Source organism: Meles meles, chromosome 3, assembly GCF_922984935.1.
Source record: "Meles meles chromosome 3, mMelMel3.1 paternal haplotype, whole genome shotgun sequence".
Taxonomy (NCBI): Eukaryota; Metazoa; Chordata; class Mammalia; order Carnivora; family Mustelidae; genus Meles; species Meles meles.
Genome location: NC_060068.1, coordinates 142,088,438 through 142,109,815, shown reverse-complemented (window position 1 = coordinate 142,109,815; position 21,378 = coordinate 142,088,438). Strand labels below are relative to the sequence as shown.

The following is a 21,378-nucleotide window of genomic DNA, read 5'->3' as shown; positions in this document are numbered from 1 at the left end:
AACCAGAAGTGTGGTCCATGACTGGACCCTGATTTGAAAAAAATGAACCTAATTATTTTTCTCGCTCAATCAGGGAAGTGAGCAGAGATTGAGGACGAGATGATAATAAAGAATTATGACCGATTTTGTGAGCGTCACACTGGTATTTGGTGTGTGTGTGCCCATGTGCAGGCTGCGTGTTTTTCTTATCTCTGAAGAGACCCATACTAACATCTTTATGGAAAAAATGACAACATCTGGAATTTATTTTAAAATATTCCAACCAAGAGATAAGAAAATGCCTGAGGGTGGCGGTTAGATAAAACAAGAATGGCTGTCACTAGTGATTGTGGTGGAACCTGGCTGGTGGGTCTCTGGTGTTCGTCCACTGGAGCCTCTATGTGTTTAAAATGCGGAAAAGAAAGAAGAGATATCCAAATCCGTGGCTCCCTGCTATTCAGGTTGGGAGGTCCCTCCTCCCTTGCACTTGGGCTTACACACCCCTCACTGCCTGTGCCCTCCCTTGGGCCCCCACGTGGGGGCCCCCACATCCTCAGCACTGCCCCAGGCTTTACCCATCCCCATCTCGATCAATGGCTTTGTTCCCACAATGTCGTGCCCTCCTACCCTACCTCTGCTTCCCAGCCCTGTCCTTGCTCAGGGCCTTAGTGAACCTCTCACTGGCCTCCCCGTCTTGGTGACTCTTCTAGCCAAGCCTACTTTCAACATTGGTGGGGTTCAGCTTGCCAGAGTCTTCCAGTCATATGCTCCGTACTAGTACAACAGGGCCTGGGGGCATGGCCCCCTAGACTGTTGGAACCGGGAGGAAATCTATTTTGGGGTCCCCTTGTCTGCCTCTGTTTAGCCGAGAATTCCCATTTCTAATAAGTTCGCAAGTAATGAAGTTGATGGTAGTCTGGGGACCACACTTTAAGAACCAGTGCTTTAGGAAAAGATCGTCTCTGCGGAAAGATCAAACATGCCTATGTCGAGGCACGCCTGTCTATCAGGATAAGATCACACACACCCAACATCAGGCTGATGTCCCCCCCACACTCCCCCATTACTCACAATGGGGTTCTGCTGCAGCACCGTACGCTCAAGGTCACCTTGTTCCCAGAATTCGGCAGCAACCAGCAGAGCTACCTGCAAAAGGCACACACCCCCCGCACCCCCCAAGTCAAGCCCCAGCCCAGATCTTTCTACCTTTGCTCCCACCCTTCCTGGCTTTCCAGCTCAGTAAAAAGTTAACCCCCACCCCTGCCTCACTGCCCGCTTTGTTGTCATCACTAAAGTGGTCTCGGTGTCTCAGCAGATGAGATAAAGGTGGGCTGCTTCTGGAGCTGGAAGTCCAAGCAGAATCAGCTGCTGTCACGATGGTGGGACTCCCGTCCTCTCAGATCAGGAGGGCTCCATACCTTACTCTGCACCTCCCAGGGTTTGGTGATGGCTGAGAGATCACAGGCGGTCATCATCATGGCCCTGCACATAAGGACACCATCCATCAGCCCGGAGCTAATGAAGGCTGCAGGGGCTGGTTAATTCCAACTCTCTCTCCTTTCTCTGCACCACGTTGCAAGGAGGGGCCACTGCTGCATGCATCTGGAGGTCGGGCTTTCAAGTCAGACGGAGGTTAAAATCCTGCCTCTGTCAGTTGCCAGTTAGTTTGGCGTGGGGCAATTAAACCAACCTCTGTAAACCTCAGTTTCCTTATCTGTAATAATAATGGTACTTTCCTCATGAAATGGAGGCAAGATTAAATGAGATAAAGCATGTAAAAATCTTCGCAGAGGGTTCGGACATAGTGTGTGCATGATAAATACTGGTGATAATCGCGAACGTCTGTTGGGTTTTTCTTAAGTGACATGCACTGTTCTAGGTACTTTGAAACATAGATTTCATTTCAATCTCAGCACCTCTTCAGAGCACTTCTCTCCTGCCTAGCGGAGACCAGTGTTTCTCAAGCTTTATCTCATCGTCCTCCACTTTCCACATCAAACAGCCTCTATACACGTGTTTTCTGTAATCAGTCCACCATGAAATCTTAATATCGTAGACAACGCTGTGTATCTGTTTGGAGGGCCGCTGGTCACTGTGATACCTAAGGCTTTTTGCTCCATCTCCAGGAACTGCTTTTTGCCCACGGCAGGGTGTAATATCACCCCCATTAAAAATGCACGGAAAAAGAAGGACCACGTCAGTCATTTCCGGAAGCCTTGCATGAAGAAGTAGAGGGAGGAATTGGGGACAGAAAGGATGGAAAGATAAACTCTAAAAGCGGTTTCACAATAATAGGAAGAAGGTAAGACAGGTATTATTACCTAGATAGGTACAGTCGAAGACAGAAAAGGAGGGGACAGGGACAAAGAACTGGAGGGGAGGGGGCGTTGGAGAGGGTGTTTCAGACTTGGGAGCACGGTGGCATGCATGTCCAAGATGGGAATCCAGGCTCGTGTGGTGTGAACGTGACCTTCCAAGCTGGGAAGTGGAAACTGTATCCGAGGAGCCGTGGAGAGCTATTGAAGGTTGAGGACCCGGGCATGACCTCTTTAGAGCTATGCTGCAGGAAAGCAATCTGGCAGTACCTGGAGAACGGAGCAGAACGGAGGGGGTGGGAAGGAAGGAGGGGATTGTCCGGGGCAAGCCACCTGGGTGGGCTCCGCCTGATTTGGTGAGGCAGGTGGGCAGGGGCTGGGGAGAGGGCATAGTTGGAGAAGGCTGGGGGCCTTGCTATTTGGATGATTTTATAGTTAACCAGCTGTATCTGGCAAAATTTATATAAGCTGGTCTGGGAAGCCTTCGGAATTACTCAGGGAACAAAGTGGGTGTCGCCGGAGGAGAGGGGCTGAGGGAATGAGCAAAAGTGGGGAAGGGGAATGGGAGAGACAGACTACTGAGGGGATGAATACGTCAGGAGGGCGAAAGGCACAGCATAGGGAATACACTCAGCGGTATTGTGACAGTGTCAGATGTGACAGATGGGAGCGACACTTGCGGTGAGCACAGCGAAACCTACGGAATTGTCTAATCACAATGTCGTGCACCTGAAACCAGTGTAACATGGTGTGTTGACTCTACTTCAATAAAGAGTTATTCACGAAAGAGTAACAGGCTGTTGTTACCTCTCACTAAGTAAACCCTCAGAAATATGGGGGATTCTTTGAGTAAATAAGCTTTCAGAAATGCATACAGTTCTTGCAAAACACCTTCATGCTTTGTAATATAGCTTCAAAACACGTGCCCTCTGTTTCGTATCAAGTGTCATAGACCCGTTACCATCAAATAAACTGAGCAAATGGCTATCTGGCCAAGCACACAAGAGTCCCTGCCCCCCGGTTACCCATTTTCAGTCCACAGGTAGGTGCGGCCTCAGGAGAACCCTGGGTGTTTACTTTCCTTGGCTGGAGGGTTCATGTGAAAATCACGCCCACAGCTGGGGAAACACACCCAGTGTTCTCCGGACAGAGACTGCGTGCCTGAGAACAGGGGAGTGAGGACTTCTGGGCACCAGAAAAGCAGATCCAAAGCCTTGTGCCCTGAAGACAAGGCATCGCATTCACTTCAGCACCCCTTCCTGAGGTGCTGTGGGGTCAAGGTGCTACGCGAGGTCTTGGGCACCCAGAGAGGCTCCCAGAGAGCTCACAGTCACTAGAGAACAAAGAGCAAAAAGCTATCATCACAGTATGCTGAGGGAGATGGCAGAAAGAAGTATAAGATTTGAGAGGAAAAAAAAAAAAATCCAAAGGTGAAAACAACTAACTCAGCTCAGGGCATGCAAGAGATGGCGGTGGAACGGGTCCCTGAGGGGTGCATAGGAGTTCTCCAAGAAACGGTAGAGTAAGCAGAGATGTAGCGGAGAGTATGCAGGATTGCTACAGGGTAGAGGGCCATCCAGGAGGGGGACTGCAGGGAGCCTCCATTTATCCCCCCTTGTACCCATATGCAGACGCCAGGAAGGGGCAGGTTCACAGGTCCCTGCTCTCGGAGAGCTGACACACACGTTGGGGAGTCATGCATTTACCACACTAATGGATGTGAACGTGTAAACAAAGTCTCTGAAGGAAAGGAATTCCATTCTAGGAGAACAGGTCTGAACCGTCGGGGAGGGCTCCCTCACGGAAGTGACCGTGGGCTGAGGTCTGGAGACCGTGGAGCTGTCTATTTGGTAAAGCAGTGGCAGGACACATTCCTGGCAGAGAGAACCTACAGCGCAAAGGCCCTGGTGGAAGGAAGTCTGGGACATTCAAAGAGCTAAGAGGTGGGAGAAGCTCAGGAAGCAGCAGGAAAGGGAGGAAGACGAGGTCTAGAAGACAGCCAGGGCAGGCCCTCGGAGCCTGGGCCGTTCATGCCAAGAACAACAGGAAAAGCGTGAAGCAATCAGATTTGCATTTTACGGGGTCACTGTGGCTTTCGTGTGGAGGGGACAGGAACACCAGCAGGGAGACGAGCCAGGAAGCCATCAGAGGACCGGGACAAGTGTCCGGATAAACAAAGCATTGAAGAAGTAAACTCAACAGGGCGTGGGAATAGATGAGACATGCAAAGTCAGGAAGCGGGGGTTGGTGACATGAGGGAGGGCAAACGACAACGGGCTTAATAGGCAGAAGAGAGCAAAAGCCACGAAGTCTTTGTATGTGGGGACATGTGAACCTTGGCCTCTGGGTCAGCAAGAGGCATCAAGAGGAGGAGGGCATGGAATGAATGGAGAACAGTCTATATAAAATGCCACGCTGGTGGGTGCCTGGGCGGTTCTGTCAGTTAAGCATTTGTCTTCGGCTCAGGTCATGATCCCAGAGTCTCCCTCTCCTCCCTGCTCCTGCTCTCTCTCACTATCTCTGTCTCTCTCTGCAATAAATAAAATCTTTAAAAAAAATGCCATGCAGGGCTTTGGAATCAGCAACTAGATCTCTGCTCTTCTTCTTACTTGCCGTGTCCGGGCAAGTGACTTCGTGCCTTTGAGCCTCTGTCTGTTGCTTTGTGAAAAGAGATAATCATATTAGATTGCATCATGAAATTCTGACTTTGTGGGTCAAAAACAGTCAAAAGCAATTTCACATGGTTCGGTGTAATATATGCCTCCTAAGGGCTACTGTGCCCATCACATAAGATGATCGTGTGAGTGCGCACATTGTCCTCATCTTCTTCCCTTTTTTCTTTTTTTTTTTTTTTTAGATTTTATTTATTTGATAGACAGTGAGAGCAGGATCACAAGCAGGGGGAGTGGGAGACAGAAAGCAGGATTCCTCATTCCACCCTAAAACAACAGAATACTCATTCTTCTCAAGTGCACATGGAACCTTCTCCAGAACAGACCACATACTGGGTCACAAAGCAGGACTCAACCGATACCAAAAGACTGACATTATTCCCTGCATATTCTCCGATCACAATGCTTTGAAACTGGAACTCAATCACAAAGAAAAGTTCAGAAGGAACTCAAACACCTGGAAGCTAAAGACCACCTTGCTTAAGTTCTGTGAGCTGCTCTAGCAAATTAAGAGAACCCAAAGGTGGGGTCGTGGGAACCTCCAATTTATAGCCAGGGGGTCAGAGGCAGAAGTAGCAACCTTGACTTGCATTTGGTATCTGCAGAGGTCTTGTGGGACCAGCCCTTCACCCGTGGGTTCTAGTGCTATTTCCACATAGACAGGGTCAGAATGGGGTTAAATTTGTAGGACATCCAGTCTGGGTCCACCAAGAAATGGAGGAAAAAAACCCCATCAGGCTACCTTACAGTCCCAACGTCATTTATGAACTTAGCCCTTTCTTCGCTGGTATAAAATCCACTTTTTCAAAAAGTTTTATTTATTCAGACAAACTCTACACCCCACGGGGGGCCAAACACACAACCCTGAGATCAAGAGTCATGTGCTCTTCCGACTGAGCCAGCCAGGCGCCTATAAAATCCACTTTTAACACAGGCATAGCCTTTCGAGTCTGCCCCATGGACCTGTCCCACTCATGTCTAGGACCGAACTGCCTTTCATTCTGCTTCTTCCTACCATTACTCTTGTATTTCAGAATTTTCTGGCTGTTTTTGCTTCTCATAAGAATTTTGACATTGCTTCCTAATGATCCTCAAAATAAAGTCGATATTTTCCTTGGAATCACCTTAAAGGAATATTTATTAGGGAGAATAGACGACATTTAATATTAAGTGCCCCTACCCAAGAACAGGGTGTGCTTCCCACTTGTTCAATTTTTCTGCTGCACCATTTTGAAATGTCCAGTCAGGCAGTGTCGGGTGCTCCTGGGAGCAGCCATAGCCTGAGGGTGCCCTGTTACTCGGTGGGGGCAGGTCGCACAGCTCCTCAGGATCAGGGGATCTGCCTGACTGGCGGACTGCAAGTGAGAAAAGGGCAGTGTGCCATTTTTCTCTCTTCCCTCAGCCTGTCCCAGCAGCCACCTCTTCTCTGTTGCCGGGACTTGCAACATTTGTGATTTAATCAAGCCTCCTCTTCACAGACGCATCTGGAGATAAAACCTGGTAACTTCCTTGGGAAGGAGGTCAAGCCTTGTCTTCCCTGACCATAGATACTTAGGACTCAGCACAGGGGAGCCAGGGGCCCCTTTGGCTTGGGCCACCAAGTCACCAAAGGCCTCAAATGTACACGTCTCACCCCGCCATCATTTGAGGTGAGTGACAGAGGCACAGTGAGGCAACTAAAAGAAGATAGTCAATAAAAACTTAATTGTGAGTCCCATTACCACCCTTCATGCCAGCCAGGCACTCTAAATTTAATATAAATCACGTACCTGATTTGTGAGTAGCAGCGCTATATTGTAGGACATTGCCACATATGAAGGAATGTTTAAAAAAAAAATTAAGCCTACATATTTTGAATGACACATAGCTATCACTCAAATAATAATTGGTATAATGCTTTGTGTTTCATCAAAACCTAAACGTTTAAACCTAAAACCTTAAAGTCCTATCACTTTACCACCCAAATTCTGAATCTTATGATAGAAATACTTCAAGTATTGTGCATTTTATATACAGAGAAATAAAACAATAATATATTATCTTATATTTTAGGGTTAAAATAAAAATTAAACATATGCCATAATTTCTGCAATTCCACGAGGGCAGAACTTCATTGTTTCCAGATGTTGGCAACCTCCAGAATGGCGGGTGTCCCAGGGTTCTCTTGAGGGCAGCAAGGCCTGTCAGTGCAGCATCTCACCTCAGGGGCCCTGGGCTTAGGAAAATCAGCGGTTAAGCCCTGTCTTACTCACATAACAATTTCCTTCCGTGTCTGCTCCAGCATCATGTACTGTGTCCACTCCTGCTGGGATTCATATGTCTTAGACTGATCCACGATCTTTTGGAACATCGTCCTTTTCCTGTAAAACACACCAGTTCGTTAAAGGAGCTCATCTTAGAATAATGCAGCCCCCAGGCTTCTAACACTGGCTGTTTCAGACCAAGGCTTCTGAAAACAACATAATTAACAAAACAAAGTGGAAACAACTGAGGCCTGGGAGTGAAGACCTAGGTTCTAACCCAAACTCTGTCTCCTGCGTGTCACCTGATCTTACTTAGCCAACCTCTTCCCCTGGACTTCAGTGTCTCATGGATACAATAGGGATAAGACTGTCTAACTCCCAGGGTCGTAGTGAGAATTACTGTTCCACAGCACAAGAGACAGCGCACAGAACATATTGAATCATTGGCTCTATGCTGTTTATTATTACAGTCACTGTTATGGTTATTCTTGCTCTTAAAATGAAAAGAAATACCAACTTGAAATACAGGGCGAGGTCTGTGGCAATGATCGCTATGTCCATCATGTGGATGGCGTGCTCGTGCTGTCTGCGATTGAGGTTTTGAAAGATATTCAGGCTCTAGAGAGAAAACAGTAGAAGAGACGCGAGAAGTGATGTTGGCAGGAGAGACACGCAACTACTGACGACGACCCCCCATGGTGGGAGAGGAGGCCCAGGCCGATGGGAAGAGTGCCGCCCAGCCACACGCAGGCTTCTAGTGAGATGGGGGCTCCCAGCAGGCAATGTGGAGGGCCCCCACCCATCCTACCTCATCTCTCAGCAACGTTTTGCCGAACTCCAAGTGGTGTCTTTCCAAGATGGAGGACCCATGGAGCTTGGCCAGTGGGTTCTGGGATCTGAATGGAGACACACACATAAACACACACACACACACACACACACACACACACACAATCAGCATGGAATGGCCAAGATGGAGGTTACAGACATCATCTAGTTCTGCCCCCTCCTAATTCTGCAGGCAGAGAGGCTGACGGCCAGCCCTGAGAAGGAGCTTGTCACGTGATGAGAGAGTGGGAAAGAAGACGTGACATCGGGTCCCCTGACTCTCAGGCTTTAGCTTTCTCCACAGCTGATTCCGAGCCTCTCTGGGCTCATGGACTCCTTAGAGAGGCTGTTGAATAGCGTGTGCCCCAAAGGAACACACACACAGGCACACACAATGACACAGGCGATTTTAAAAGATTTCTGGGTTCCCGTCGTCATCCGTGGACATTGGCCCCAGGCCATACTTTAAAGATCACAAACCCTTGATGCAATCCTTGAGTCTCAGGAGAAGCTACTGAATTCCCACAGGCGGTGTGTTTATTCATGTCTCTATTCAATAAATATGTGCCAAGCTCTGAGCTCAATACTTAGCTTCCTGTAAAGTATAAACACGACCTCTAGCCTCAGAGCAGCATGTTCTAGCCTTGTTTATGACTTGTAGGCTGTGGGTCCTGGGCAGAGCCTCAGTTTCCTCCTCTGTAATATGAGTACAACACTTGTTCCTGCTCTACCCAGTAAGGACCATGTTTCAGAGGCTGTGTGGAGTGTAAGCTCTGTGAGGACAGGGCCTCTGTCTGTTCTGCTACCATGGTACCTCCCTTGCCTAGCACAGGGCCTACCACACTTACATTAGGAGCATTACAAATACAAGGGGAATGAATGAACCTGTGTCAGTTACTAACATTTGGCTTAAAGTCATTCAGCAGAGAGGGAGGGAGGATAGGGAGGGGTTTCATATATTGTTGCTAATTACCATAAACTTAATGGCTGAAAACAGTAAAGATTTATTATCTTATAGCTCTAGAGTTCAGAGTCCAAAGCTTTCCTGCAGAGCTGCTTTCCTTCTGGAGATTCTAGAGGACAATCCATTCCCTTGGCTCCTAGCTTCTAGAGGCCACCTATCTTCCTTGGCTTGTGACCCATCCTTCAGCTTCAAACCCAACAGTGTGGTATCCTCTCTTCTCTCTGACCTCTCACTTTCCTCTTAGAAGGACCCTTCTAACTACATGGGGCCCACTTAGATAACCCAGGATAATCCCTATATTTCAAGATCTCTAATCACATCTGCAAAGTCCCTTTTGATTATCATGCAACACATTCCCAGGCTCCAGGCATGGTGACATGGCTATATTTGGGGTCATTATTCTGTCTGTCACTGGAGTTTACTCAGACCCACAGGGCAGGAGGAAGTAGGAAGCTGTGGACAGTGGGACTTTCCCTTGGCTGGTGAATCTGCCTGAGAGCCTTTCAGATATGGGTAATGAATCCTGGGAGCGGGAGGCAGAGAGGAGGGACAGGAGGGGCCAACTCACTTCATCTGGTAGAGGTTGTTAGTGCCTCTGTGGTCAATGTCATGGCAGAAGGCAGCAGTGACCATGGCCAAGGCCTCTAGGTCCGTGAAGTAGCGCTTCAGCTTTCCGGTCTGGAAGAGCAATCAGAGGTGCCACTCACTCCTTTCTTGCAGAGGTTGGAAGCAGAGCAGGTGTGAGGGGGAGGGCCTGGAAACCCAGTTCTGATCTTGGCTCTATCCCGGGCACAATAGTGTGACCAGAAGTTGACCTGGGACTGGGGCGTTTTTAAGGATATGGGACTTTCTGTACTAGTCTGGAACAGTCCCAGGCAGACGGGGATGGTTGGTCACCCTAGTCTTGAGCGATCTTAACTGGTCCGGTCTCCCTCTGGGCCTCAGTATCCCAGTCTGCACACTGGAGGTAGAGGGCACTGGACTAGGTGATGTTTAAAAAGTTGTGGCAGTCAGGTTTTAGGATCTGTCGGGTTTTTGAACATGCCCAGACTGGCAAGCAAACCCTACACTGGTTTAATCACAGCCCAGAAGAACCTTTCCCTGAGCTTCCTTCAAATACTTAGGGTAGTCAAGTTCATGGAGATAAAAAGGGGAAAGTGGTCACCAGGGCTGGAGAGAGGGGAATGGGGAATTGTTGTTTAATGGGGACAGACTTTCTAGTTGGAAAGATGAAAAAGTTCTAGGGGCAGATAGTAGTGAGGGTAGTACAACACGGTGAACGTCTTAAAACCCCTGACACTTGGGGCACCTGGGTGTCTCAGTGGGTTAAAGCCTTTGCCTTTGGCTCAGGTCATGATCCCAGGGTCCTGGGATCGAGCCCCACTTTGGGCTCTCTGCTCAGGAGGGGGCCTGCTTCCTCCTCTCTCTCTGCCTGCCTCTCTGCCTACTTGTGATCTCTGTCAAATAAATAAATAAAATCTTTAAAAAAAAACCCGACACCTAAAAACCATGAAAATGGTAGGTCTTCTGTGTTGTATATTTAACCACAATGAAAAACTAAACATATGGAGACTGTGATTGATACAGCTTCTCAAATGAAGAAAGCATGTTTTACGGTATTATTATTCATTTGGTTGTAAACAAAACACACTCTGTCTGTGTAAAAATGTGTCTCGAAGCTTCTAGAAGAGGATTTGGAAGGAGTCATGCGGTGGTTATTTCTAAGTAACTGCACTGGGCTTGGGGGAGCCTGCAGCTTTCCTTCACTTTTTTTTTTTTTTTTTTTTAAGATTTTATTTATTTATTTGACAGACAGAGATCACAAGTAGACAGAGAGACAGGCAGAGAGAGAGGAGAGAGGAGGAACCAGGCTGCTTGCCAAGCAGAGAGCCCGATGCGGGGCTCGATCCCAGGACCCTGGGACCATGACCCGAGCCGAAGGCAGAGGCTCTAACCCACTGAGCCACCCAGGTGCCCCATTTCCTTCACTTTTTATTTTACACAATCCTCTCCTCGGAATTCACGTGTGCTAAACGTGCACTCCTCTTGGGTCTTTTTTTTTTTTTTTTAAGCACCGAAGACAGCAAGGCAGCTGCTTCCTGGTGGAAGTGGAGAGGTCTTCTGGCATGACCTGAGCCCCCCGCCGTCCCCTTCCTTCCACGCCGCTACCCCAGCTGCGACCCCCTCCCCCCCCCCCGCCCCCGCCGTACCACCAACAAGGAGAACATGGTCTGCCCCACGTTGAAGCCGTGCCGCCAGTTGTGGTAAGTGATTCTGCGGTAGCCCTTGCTCAGCGAGTACATGAACCGCACCAGGGCCTGCAAACACAGGCACGGGGGTTGGGGGGTGAGGCCTGGGACCCTGCGTCCTAAGGGAGGCCCTCCCCATCCCCTCCACGGGCCCCAGCCAGCCAGCAATGCCCGGAGAGTACTTTGCAAATGGCTGAATACTAGCAAAATGGACGTTGTTAGGAAACCAGGTGCACGTGCGCCCCTCCACTTACTCCAGTAAATGGAGCTTCATCAGTGTTTCCCAAACTCTGCCCCGGAGAGCTCCCAGGGAGGAAAACAAAAGGGGTCTTTAACTTGGTGGTTCTCCAACGTGAGTGCCCATCAGAATCACCCAGAGGGCTTGTTCAAAGGCACACTTCCTGATTCATTAGAACTGGGAGAATGCATGCGTGTTGTGTGTCTGTGTGTGTGTGCACAAGAGAGAATTAGTGCTTCTGATACATTGGCACATGGTGCTGATGTGGTCTGAGGTAGCACTTTGAGAACTGCTGCTTTAATCAAACAAGTCTGGGAAATTCTGAGCTTAGCCCCCACCCCACCCCAGTACCCCCTTGCCCGTCCCTCTCCAGGCCACTAGATTCAAAGCACACTATAAGGAATCCTGCAGGGGGAAAGACCTGTTTAAAATGACATCACCCACATCTCCCATGCCTGTTTCACTATTGGTTCCCATTGATGCCTTTGGGACTCAGCGCCTCACAAGCCGCCTTGAGAAGCCAGTGAGCCGGGAACAGCACAGTTCAGAGGAACTGTGTGTCTCTTTTCTGATAAATGAGTCACCTGCGCAGTGTGACTAATGCTTTATAGCCTCAAAGCTGAGGGTGCACTGTTTACAGATTGAGCTGGGGAAAAAAAAAAAAGGAAGCAAGCAAGAAGAAAAAAGGAAATGGAAGGGGTTTCTTTTGCCCTTACCTCCTGAGGGATGTGAAATTTATCCACCACTTTGAGCTCATAGTACATCTGTATCCCACATTTCACCAGCTCCAGTTCTGTGAGGGGTAAGTCACTGAAGTGGAACTTATTGATTTCGTATTTCTCTGCATCTGGCAGCTCTCCTTGCTGTGTAAGGAGAGGAGTCCTGGGGTTGGAGCACATGAAGCGTGCCTGGGTCTTCCCCCTGCAGCCCCCAGCCCTGTCCCCATCCCAGGATCAGAGCAGGGTGACAAGGGGCGTGCTTGGCAGAGGCAGGGCCCCCCCACCCTGCCCTGCGCATGCTCAAGGTGCACCTTGCGTGTGTTCTGCCCTGCTCACCAGGATCTCAGCGAGTTCCTCTTCCTCGCATTCCCACGGCTCCTTCCCATACACCTCTCTGGTTTTCTGCCAGCGCCCAAAATAGCAGAGAGAAACAAAATCAGTTAGTGCAATCTGAGGTCTGAATACGCCTCGACTTTTCCATTTCCATTCTCCTCCTTCCTCCACAGTGCTTGCAGCGGGAGCCACCAACTCAGAGAGGCTGCCCTTCACCATCCAGTGATGGGCAAATTCAAACTCCTGGGCATCGGGCAGTGGGGACCTGCCTGCAAGTTCGAGCTCTGCCACTTACTAGCAGAGCTACTTAACACCTTCGGTCCTCCATTTCCTCACCTGTAAAACGGAAATAATGGAAGTACTTAAGCTTAGACTTATGCCAAGTCATTTTGAAAAAACATGTATACAGCTAGATGGACTAATGCATGCTAAGTCCCCAGGGCAATGCTTGGCACATAGTAAACACTCGAGTTAAATAATGTTGTTGCTGACATTCTTATTGTTATTATTACGGACTGAGGAGTCAGAAGGTCTTGCTCATGGTCCTGGCTCTTCCTCTCACTTACTGTGCGATTGGGGCAAGTTTCTTCCTTCTCTAGGCCTATTGCGCTGTGCACATGCCAGAGGAGGGGGACCTGGACTCAGTTACTTGCTTCTGATTTCTTGACCCAGAGCATAGCCTTCTCACTTCTCACTGGTTCACTGAGGCTCTGCTTCCAGGGGGCCCATATATCCATTATTTGGCTGAAATCATCGACTGAGACAAGCAAACTGTGCGTCAATTTATCCAAATTTGATGATTTCTCCTCTGACTCTATCAGTGATTGGGATGAAATGATCGAATTCGTTGTGCTATCTTCCCAGCTTACGATATCACTTCTGAAAATATTGGCCTGTATTGTTTCAACTTGTGAGGTCTGTAACCAAGGTCTTGGGAGCTCAGCTGGGTATCTTATCCAATGCCATTTGGCTAACTCAATCGACTTCTAAGATCATGATCTCTTAGAGAACCAAATCCAAGGAATAATGAGTCACTAATTGCCACATATCCTTCAAAGTATCTTGTCCAGGTACGTAGGACTCTTCTCTATAGCATCCCTGATAAATGATCATCCAGCCTCTATTTGGATACCTCTCTTGACGGGGTGCTCACTACCTCAGGAGGCAGCTCTTTCAGAAGAGTAGTAGAGAATTTACTCATTATCCTGATAAAGGTTAAGTGAGACCTATTTAATAAGCCAGTGATTAGGGGGCCAGTTACTTCCCCCTTTTGGACCTCAGTTCTTCGTATCTATAACAGGGATAGAAGCCCTTACCCTGCCCACCTTAGTGCATTCGTTGTCGTGAGCATCAAAAAATACCCTAAGTGTGAAATTGCCTTATAAACTGTAAAGTGATGAAACTGAGTGAGGACTCACTACTAACTTCTGATTCCTTCTGTCCTACTTCTTTGCTCACCACCAAACTCCTCTGTGATCCAACTGGGTTTCTAAGTGAGCTGACCCCATGGAGGGAGTCTCTGAGAAGCTAGCAGTGTTCATGAGCTGTCAGAGAGAGCGTCCTCTCAGTGTAAGGGCTGTGGTTGGGTGACTCCCTCTCTACGACCAAGTCAAGCCTCGGCACAGTGAAAAACAGAGTTTCCAGAGCTGTTAAGCCCACATCTGGCCCCATGACTGAGGTGGCATGTGCAAGGGACAGCTGTCGCCCAGCCACACAGATCAGCCATATGGGATCCATATGACTCATTGGTACTCGTGGATCCATCCATCCATCCGCTGACTGTGAGGGGCCCGGAGCATCCCGTGTAAGGCCAGCCCACCCACCTCTGCCTTCATGGAGCTTGACTATTGCTCTGGTCACATTCCCGGGGCACCGCTTCTGCTAGAGCAGAAACATAAAAGAACTTCACCCACCAGGATTTTCTGGATTTCTTCATTGTCACACTTCACGTGATATTTGACCATGTCCTGGAAAATATCCTTCCTGTTTTCCAGTTTGTTCATTGACTCATAGGTGTCAGGGTTTAAGACAGACCAGCCCAGAAATTGAGCCAAAGACTGAAGGGAAAGAAAACAAGAATCAGAGGCAGAACATCCTGGTTTGATCCTGCCTCTGTGACCTAGGGCAAGACTCTAGGGTTCCATTTCCTCAGCTGTAAGGTGGGTTTGATCAGGGGGTTGCTGCTGTACTTGGAAGAGGTGCTTGAGGATGAAGATTGAATGCTGGGTGGGAATCCACTTTAAAATAAAGCACCAGGGTGCCTGGGTGGCTCAGTGAGTTAAAGCCTCTGCCTTCCGCTCAGGTCATGATCCCAGCGTCCTGGGATCGAGCCCTACATCAGGCTTTCTGCTCAGCAGAGCGCCTTCTTCCCTTCCTCTCTCTCTGCCTGTCTCTCTGCCTACTTGTGATCTCTGTCTGCCAAATAAATAAATAAATAAATCTTAAAAATAAAATAAAGCACCAACACGCAAAGCAACATTCTTATGTGTGATAACTTCACCCAAGTATGTGTACCCACGTGGGCACAGGAGGCCTACGGGAACTCTGTACGTTCTGCTCATTTTTGCCATGATCCTAAAAATGCTGAAAGGTAAAGCTAATTGATCAAAATTTGTTTTAAAGGGAATGTGGATTTCTCTGACAGCACATGGCAGTGCAGAAGTGTGAGCCAAGAGAGCAGACATTGAGGCTGAGTCGGGGGCGTGCCGACAAGGTGAACTCCCCACCCCTCCCCAGGTGAACCCTCTTCACCCCCCTCGCTGCAACAAGCCCTCCCCGCAACCCAGCAGTGAAGGCCTCCTCCTGAGCCACACCTCCATGAGAGTCTCGTCCATCTCATCAAAGGGCTTCCCATCTTTGCGATTGTAAAACGTGGCCACCCCCACGATTTCTTCCTTCTTGTTCACAATTGGCATAGACAGGACATTCTTAATCATCCATCCGGACTCATCCAGAGGCTCTTTCTACAAGAGAAGCCAGAGAAGGTTACAAATTGGTTATTGTTCAGAGGCCCTTTCATTCGGAAGTCGGGATAGACCTGGCCCTAGAAACAGCGGTCAGAAAAGGACTCGGGAACAGCAACCGTTGGCTTGTTACCCACACCACAGGCAGCAACAGATGGGGTGCAGAGGGGTCCCGATGAGTTTAAATACCCGATAGTTCATGGGCCTCTGTGTGTCAAAACTTTCAGACTTTCTGCCCCACCCACTATTTAGGTCTATTTAGAAAGCACCTGTGCTTTCCAGATAATATTTACAATATGAAAACTGCAAAACAACTAGGGATTCTGTGGGTAGGTGGTAAACAAGCCTATCAAACCAGATTGTAGCCATGTCAACAAAACCTTTGGCTTGAGGACCGGCTCTGTGCCTTGTTTTTCACCTGCCTGAGCTGGCACGAGCTTAAGGTAACCTGGAGAGTTTCACCGTCTTCTGAGGGGTCACCATCTCCCATTCACTGTGTCTTTCACAAGCCATAGGTGCTGAGATATGCCTAATAGAGCTACCATTAAACATCTTGTTTGTTTGTCTCTTGACTCTTTTTTTTTTTTTTTAAAGATTTTATTTATTTAGGGGAACCTGGATGGCTCAGGGGGTTAAGGCCTCTGCCTTCGGCTCAGGTCATGATCTCAGGGTCCTGGGATCGAGGCCTGCATCAGGCTCTCTGCTCAGCGGGGAGCCTGCTTCCCTCTCTCTCTCTGCCTGTCTCTCTGCCTACTTGTGATCTCTCCCTGTCAAATAAATAAATAAAAAATTTTTAAAAAGATTTTATTTATTTATTTGGCAGAGAAAGAGAGCAGAAGCAGGGGGAGTGGCAGGCAGAGGGAGAGGGAGAAGCAGGGTCCCCACCGAGCAGAGAGCCCAATCCCAAGACCCTGGGATCATGATCTGAGCTGAAGGCAAATGCTTAACCAACTGAGCCAGCCGGGCGCCCCTGTCTCTTGACTCTCGGTGTGACTTCCTGTGATACTTTTGACCTGTCAGTGGGCCTCAGCTGTCTCAGCCCAGATGGGGGTGGTAGCAAGAAGCTGTGCCTCATGGAGCGAATGAGACAAGGGCAGTGAAATCTCTCGGTCAGTTGTAAGGTGGCCTTTTGTGAGCCATTTGTCATCTGTCTGAGCCTCTCATTTTATCATTTATAACACGGGAATGACCAGACTAGGTCATTTCTAGACTCTCTTCTCATGAACTGGTAAGTATTAAACATTTTACAATGTGCAAGGAACCGAACTAGAAACTGAAAAAACCGAGGCAAAGGAGGTACAAAGGTTATCCACAGGTTGTTCATGATCTGACAGGTAAGCAAGCAACTGGAGTTTCTTATGGTTCTGGGGGAGCCAGAGGAGGGAAGGAAATCAAGGAAGGCTTCCTGTACTTGGAGTCTTCCAACTTGAAAGTTCCAAGATTCTTTTTTTTTTTTTTAAGATTTTATTTATTTATTTGACAGAGATCATAAGTAGGCAGAGAGGCAGGCAGAGAGGGAGGAAGGGAAGCAGGCTCCCCAGTGATCAGGGAACCTGATGCAGGGCTCGATCCCAGGACCCTGAGATCATGACCTGAGCCAAAGGCAGGGGCTTTAACCCGCTGAGCCACCCAGGCACCCCAGTTCCAAGATTCTTAAGGTGGTGAGATGATGATGATGACGATGATGACGATGATGTTGATGTGATGATAATGATGGTGATCATTTCATGAACACTGGAAACCAGTACTTGGTGGGAAAGTGACTCCAGGAGGATGCAGATTACAGCCCAAGGAACAAGGGGCTGTTGGTCAGGAAACGAGTTCCAGGTCTGCCTTTTCCCAAGTCTCCACCTAACCTTCAGTGAGCCCCTTCTTTCTAAAGGCCATGATAAGGAAACAGGTTTTATTGAAAGCCAAACGAGAAAGGATTCAAGGTTTTTAAGCAGAGAAATTACTGTACACAGCCTGAGTTTTGAAAAATTACCCAGGCCACTTTGTAGAGGATGAGTTGGAGAAGAAGCCTAGAATCTAAAAACGAGATCAGATTTGATGCTTTAATGTGGGTAAAGTGAACTAATTGGGTAGAGATCAAGTTCAGTGCGGTTTTAATCAGGTTAGCAACTCTCAGCAACAATTTGGGCTCCTCACGTGGAAATGAGCAAAATCCCAACACAAGTCATACAACTCTAACTCTGGAAGGATATTCTCACTACATTCTTTCATGAGGTTCTTCAAGGAATAAAAAAAAAAATAATAATTCACTAATTTTTTAAGAGTCATTTTTATTTTCTGATTGCTAATGCCTTGTTTTTCTTCTATCTGGCGTGCAACACTCAACAAATATTGATTGGGCACCTACAGCTAGAAATGTTACAAAAGATAAGGTCCAACCGTTGACCGATATTTTCCTTTACCGGGGAATTAATCTGGAAGCAAAGAAGGGTAATAAGAGATAAAGTAAGAGGACTATAGTACGGGGAACTAATTCCCTGGCAGGGCCCTCCAGGCCATGTGTCATCTGTCCTCTCCAGGTATCATCTAACTTTGGTCTACTTCTCTAGGATCTGCTCCTGCCACTCTCCACACTGTCTCTCACTCAGATTCATTGGTCTGCTCTAGGTCCTTCCAACAAGCTCTCTCTTTCCTGTGGTCTTCTCCCCTTTTTCTCCTGCCCTAACATAATTTCTCAGGGACACATTCTTTGATTCTTTCCAGATTAACTCAGGTCCCTGGAAAGATTCCTTCCTCTATCCCTCTGTCCTTCTCTGACCAGCACTCCATGGCCTTTCTCCCCATACAGTCATGAGCCCCCTGAGATAAAGACCACATCTGTCTGGTCCACCATTGCTGCCAGTGTAGACTGTGTCTGTTGCTGGCACAGAGGATGCCCTCCATAAACATTTGTTAAAAAGATGGACAAAAATCATATGGAGTGGTAAACAATATGCCATTAAAATCCCAAGGAGAGAGAAATTATATTAGCCAGAGGAAACAGACTAAGACGTCATAAAAGTTTCATAGCATTTGAGCTTGTACTAAAGAGCAGAGAGTATTTGGGCAGGACCGGATGGTTTGGGGGTAGGGCAACAGCATAAGCAAAGGCCCAGAGGCCAGAAAGCAAAGCGTGTGAACATTAAAACCAAATGGGACCTTGGAATTTACCAAAGTAACTCCCTCCCCACTTCCATGGACATATGACTTTTTTCCATCCATGTTTTCACTTTGTTGAGACTGCTTCCCAACAAACAGATGGACTTTAACGTGTTCGAACCCTCTCTGGGGGGAAAAACATCAGGTGACTGAGACCAAACAAGTAATGACTTACCTGGAATGCAAAGAAGTCCTCTGCAGGGGCGTTCATGATGTTGCAAATCTGAAAACCATGAAGAGGAATACTGAAGCCGTGATTAGACTCGACAGCATACCCAGTGAGCCCTGCGTGCTATCTTCAGAAACACTACGTCCTTGCCCAAGGCATTCACATTCTTTTCCTCAGGTAGACATGCTCAAGATGGATTTCAATGATTAACTGAGGCTACTGGACAGAAAAGCTACCTTATAAACATTATTTCTTGCCATTTGCTTCACTCCTTAGTCATTTCTAAGCTTTGAAAAAATTGAGGCTACAATTTGTCATTTTAATTGCTACATTGTATCTCATTTTGTTGTGTCTTTTGTTGACTATTTGGGTTGTATCCAATTTTTGTCATTATTAGTGTAAATAATGCCACTCTAAGCATCTTTAAGTCAATTACATTTAGGTTTGGTATTGCTTGTTTTTTAAAGAAGGAGTTTTTTCTTGGGGTATATACTCCAAAATAGAATGAGAAATAAAAGGTATTGTAGCTCTGGTCTTATATTGCAAGATTCCTCTCCTAAAAACTGAACCAGTATACCTTATCATACATATAGGACTTACCTGATCACTCCAGGGCCCTGCCCATGGGGCCACGTGTATAGTTGCATAGTGTGTGTACTGCACAAAAAGCATATCACTGAAAGGCTGATGGGGAGCTGAAATACAGCCTGTTCTTGACTTGCAAAACCAGAATCCTAGTCTTTCTCTTTTGGTCCATGAGAGGGGTAATTTTTTCTAGTTCTCAAAAAGGCACCCTATGGGCTTGCAGTAACCCTGACTGTCCCATTGGCCCTGACCATCCTGTGGTCTCAGGGGGTGAGCTGTCTCTGCTCCTGTTCCAGAACTGCTCACCCACTGCACCATCCCTCTGGCCTCTCTTTGGACCAGTTCCATCAGTTGCCATCGTTCCCTTCTGATCTCTGCAACATCTCTGAGGGCTCTTTGCCCTCCACCATGAGCTTGCTTGAGTCTCTCTCATCCTGGAAAATGAAGTCATCTCTGGACTCAAACATGGTCCCACTAGCAACCATCTAGGCTTTCTCCTCTTCTTCTCTTTTGTGATTTTCTACCTCCTCATTACCCAGCCACACCTCAGCAGACCACGTGCTGGTCTCCTCCTCACCTCACCACCAAATCTGCTCTCCATTTGGGATCTAATTGATCTAATTGCCAATGATCTAATTGCCAAACTCAATAGGGTTTTCAGTTCTTATCTAGATACCTCTGAGCCCTCCTTCTATTCTTTCCTCACATACTCCTCTTTCTCTACCCAATCTTTAAACGTTGGCATCCAACAATATCCCACCCAGGTCCCTCTCACTCTCCCTGGTGACTTCATTCACACAGAGTTTCAAGTACCCTCTAGTCCCGATGTCTTCCAAATCCCCATCTTCATCCCTCCTCTCTCTCCACACCTCCAGAGTCATCTCTTCATCTGCCTACTGGACATTTGCTGTCAAAAAATGTCTTAGGGGCACCTTGTCTGAAACTGACCTCCTCATCTCGCAGCCAAAGCTGGTGTCAGGCTATTCATCCAAGCCAGAAGCCCAAAATGGGCTCTGATTCTTCTTTCTCCCCACTCTGTGCTCACAGTCACAGAGTTCTGCCCCTTTTATCCTCCTGGGGTTAGATCTGATCCCTGATCTTCCTCTCTCCATCTCATCTCTGTCAGACTTGTGTGAGTATCACGTGAGCAAGTATATTTACCGTATGGCTCGTAGGCACTCAATGGCTGTTTGCCATAATGATAGTACTCTCCACGTCTGTTCCTTTGTTGAGATGCTTATAAGGATGTACTTTTTGCTCTGCCCCTTAATCCCTTCAGATCTCTCAGAGTTATCTTTTTAAAAAGAAAATTGACTCTGCCAATCTCCTGCTTAAAAAACTCTTTGCCTATAGATTAAAGTCCCACCCCTGGGGCCTGGGATCCAAGGCCATTGTCATCTGGCACTCCCCTTCCCCTCAAGCCTCATCTCTTGACCTCTTCCTGTCTCACACCTAATATTCCAGCAACACTGGACTGCACGCACCATGCCGTTCAAACCTCCAGGCCTGCGTTTGCTCAAGTTGTTGCCTCCACCAGAAATCCCCTTTCCTGCTCCCACTGGCCTAATACCTATTTATTTAAGACTCAACTCAGACCAACACTCTAGGAAGAAAAGCCTGACTTAGACACCTCCTACTCTGTGTTCCAAGAATATGCTATGTATATCTCTCTTGTGCCCTTATCACATCAGAGTATAAGACTCTGTTTAAAATATCTCCCCATTTGATTATGAGCTTCAGAACAGAAAGTGTATCTGATGCATCTATCTTTCTATTCGCAGAGCCAATTACAGTGCCTGGTACCTAGAAAATCTTCACTATATAAACTTCTTGCTACATGAGCAGCATTGGGTAGTGTGTGCCTGGAGAAGGATAAAGGGGTGACCAGGCTCAAATATGGGGGTGATGTGCAGCCAACAGACAAGACCCTTCTCTCTAGGGCAGGGGATGCTTACTTCATTTTTGACCTCG

General features: G+C 47.7%; 1 protein-coding gene across 4 annotated transcripts in view; it reads right to left on the bottom strand.

Annotated features, from left to right (window-relative positions):
- Positions 1–21,378, bottom strand: part of PDE6A (phosphodiesterase 6A) — a 51,925-nt gene that overhangs the window by 4,896 nt on the left and 25,651 nt on the right. For all 4 annotated transcript variants that reach the window (XM_046000841.1, XM_046000842.1, XM_046000840.1 and 1 more), the window contains 12 exons: positions 18,829–18,876; positions 15,354–15,503; positions 14,454–14,597; positions 12,544–12,609; positions 12,205–12,351; positions 11,212–11,319; positions 9,570–9,679; positions 8,018–8,105; positions 7,727–7,827; positions 7,219–7,326; positions 1,398–1,461; positions 1,051–1,125 (listed from right to left, as the gene is read on the bottom strand). In XM_046000841.1, coding sequence (XP_045856797.1) covers positions 1,051–1,125; positions 1,398–1,461; positions 7,219–7,326; positions 7,727–7,827; positions 8,018–8,105; positions 9,570–9,679; positions 11,212–11,319; positions 12,205–12,351; positions 12,544–12,609; positions 14,454–14,597; positions 15,354–15,503; positions 18,829–18,876 — 1,209 coding nt within the window. The remainder of the gene's footprint in view (positions 1–1,050; positions 1,126–1,397; positions 1,462–7,218; positions 7,327–7,726; positions 7,828–8,017; positions 8,106–9,569; positions 9,680–11,211; positions 11,320–12,204; positions 12,352–12,543; positions 12,610–14,453; positions 14,598–15,353; positions 15,504–18,828; positions 18,877–21,378) is intronic.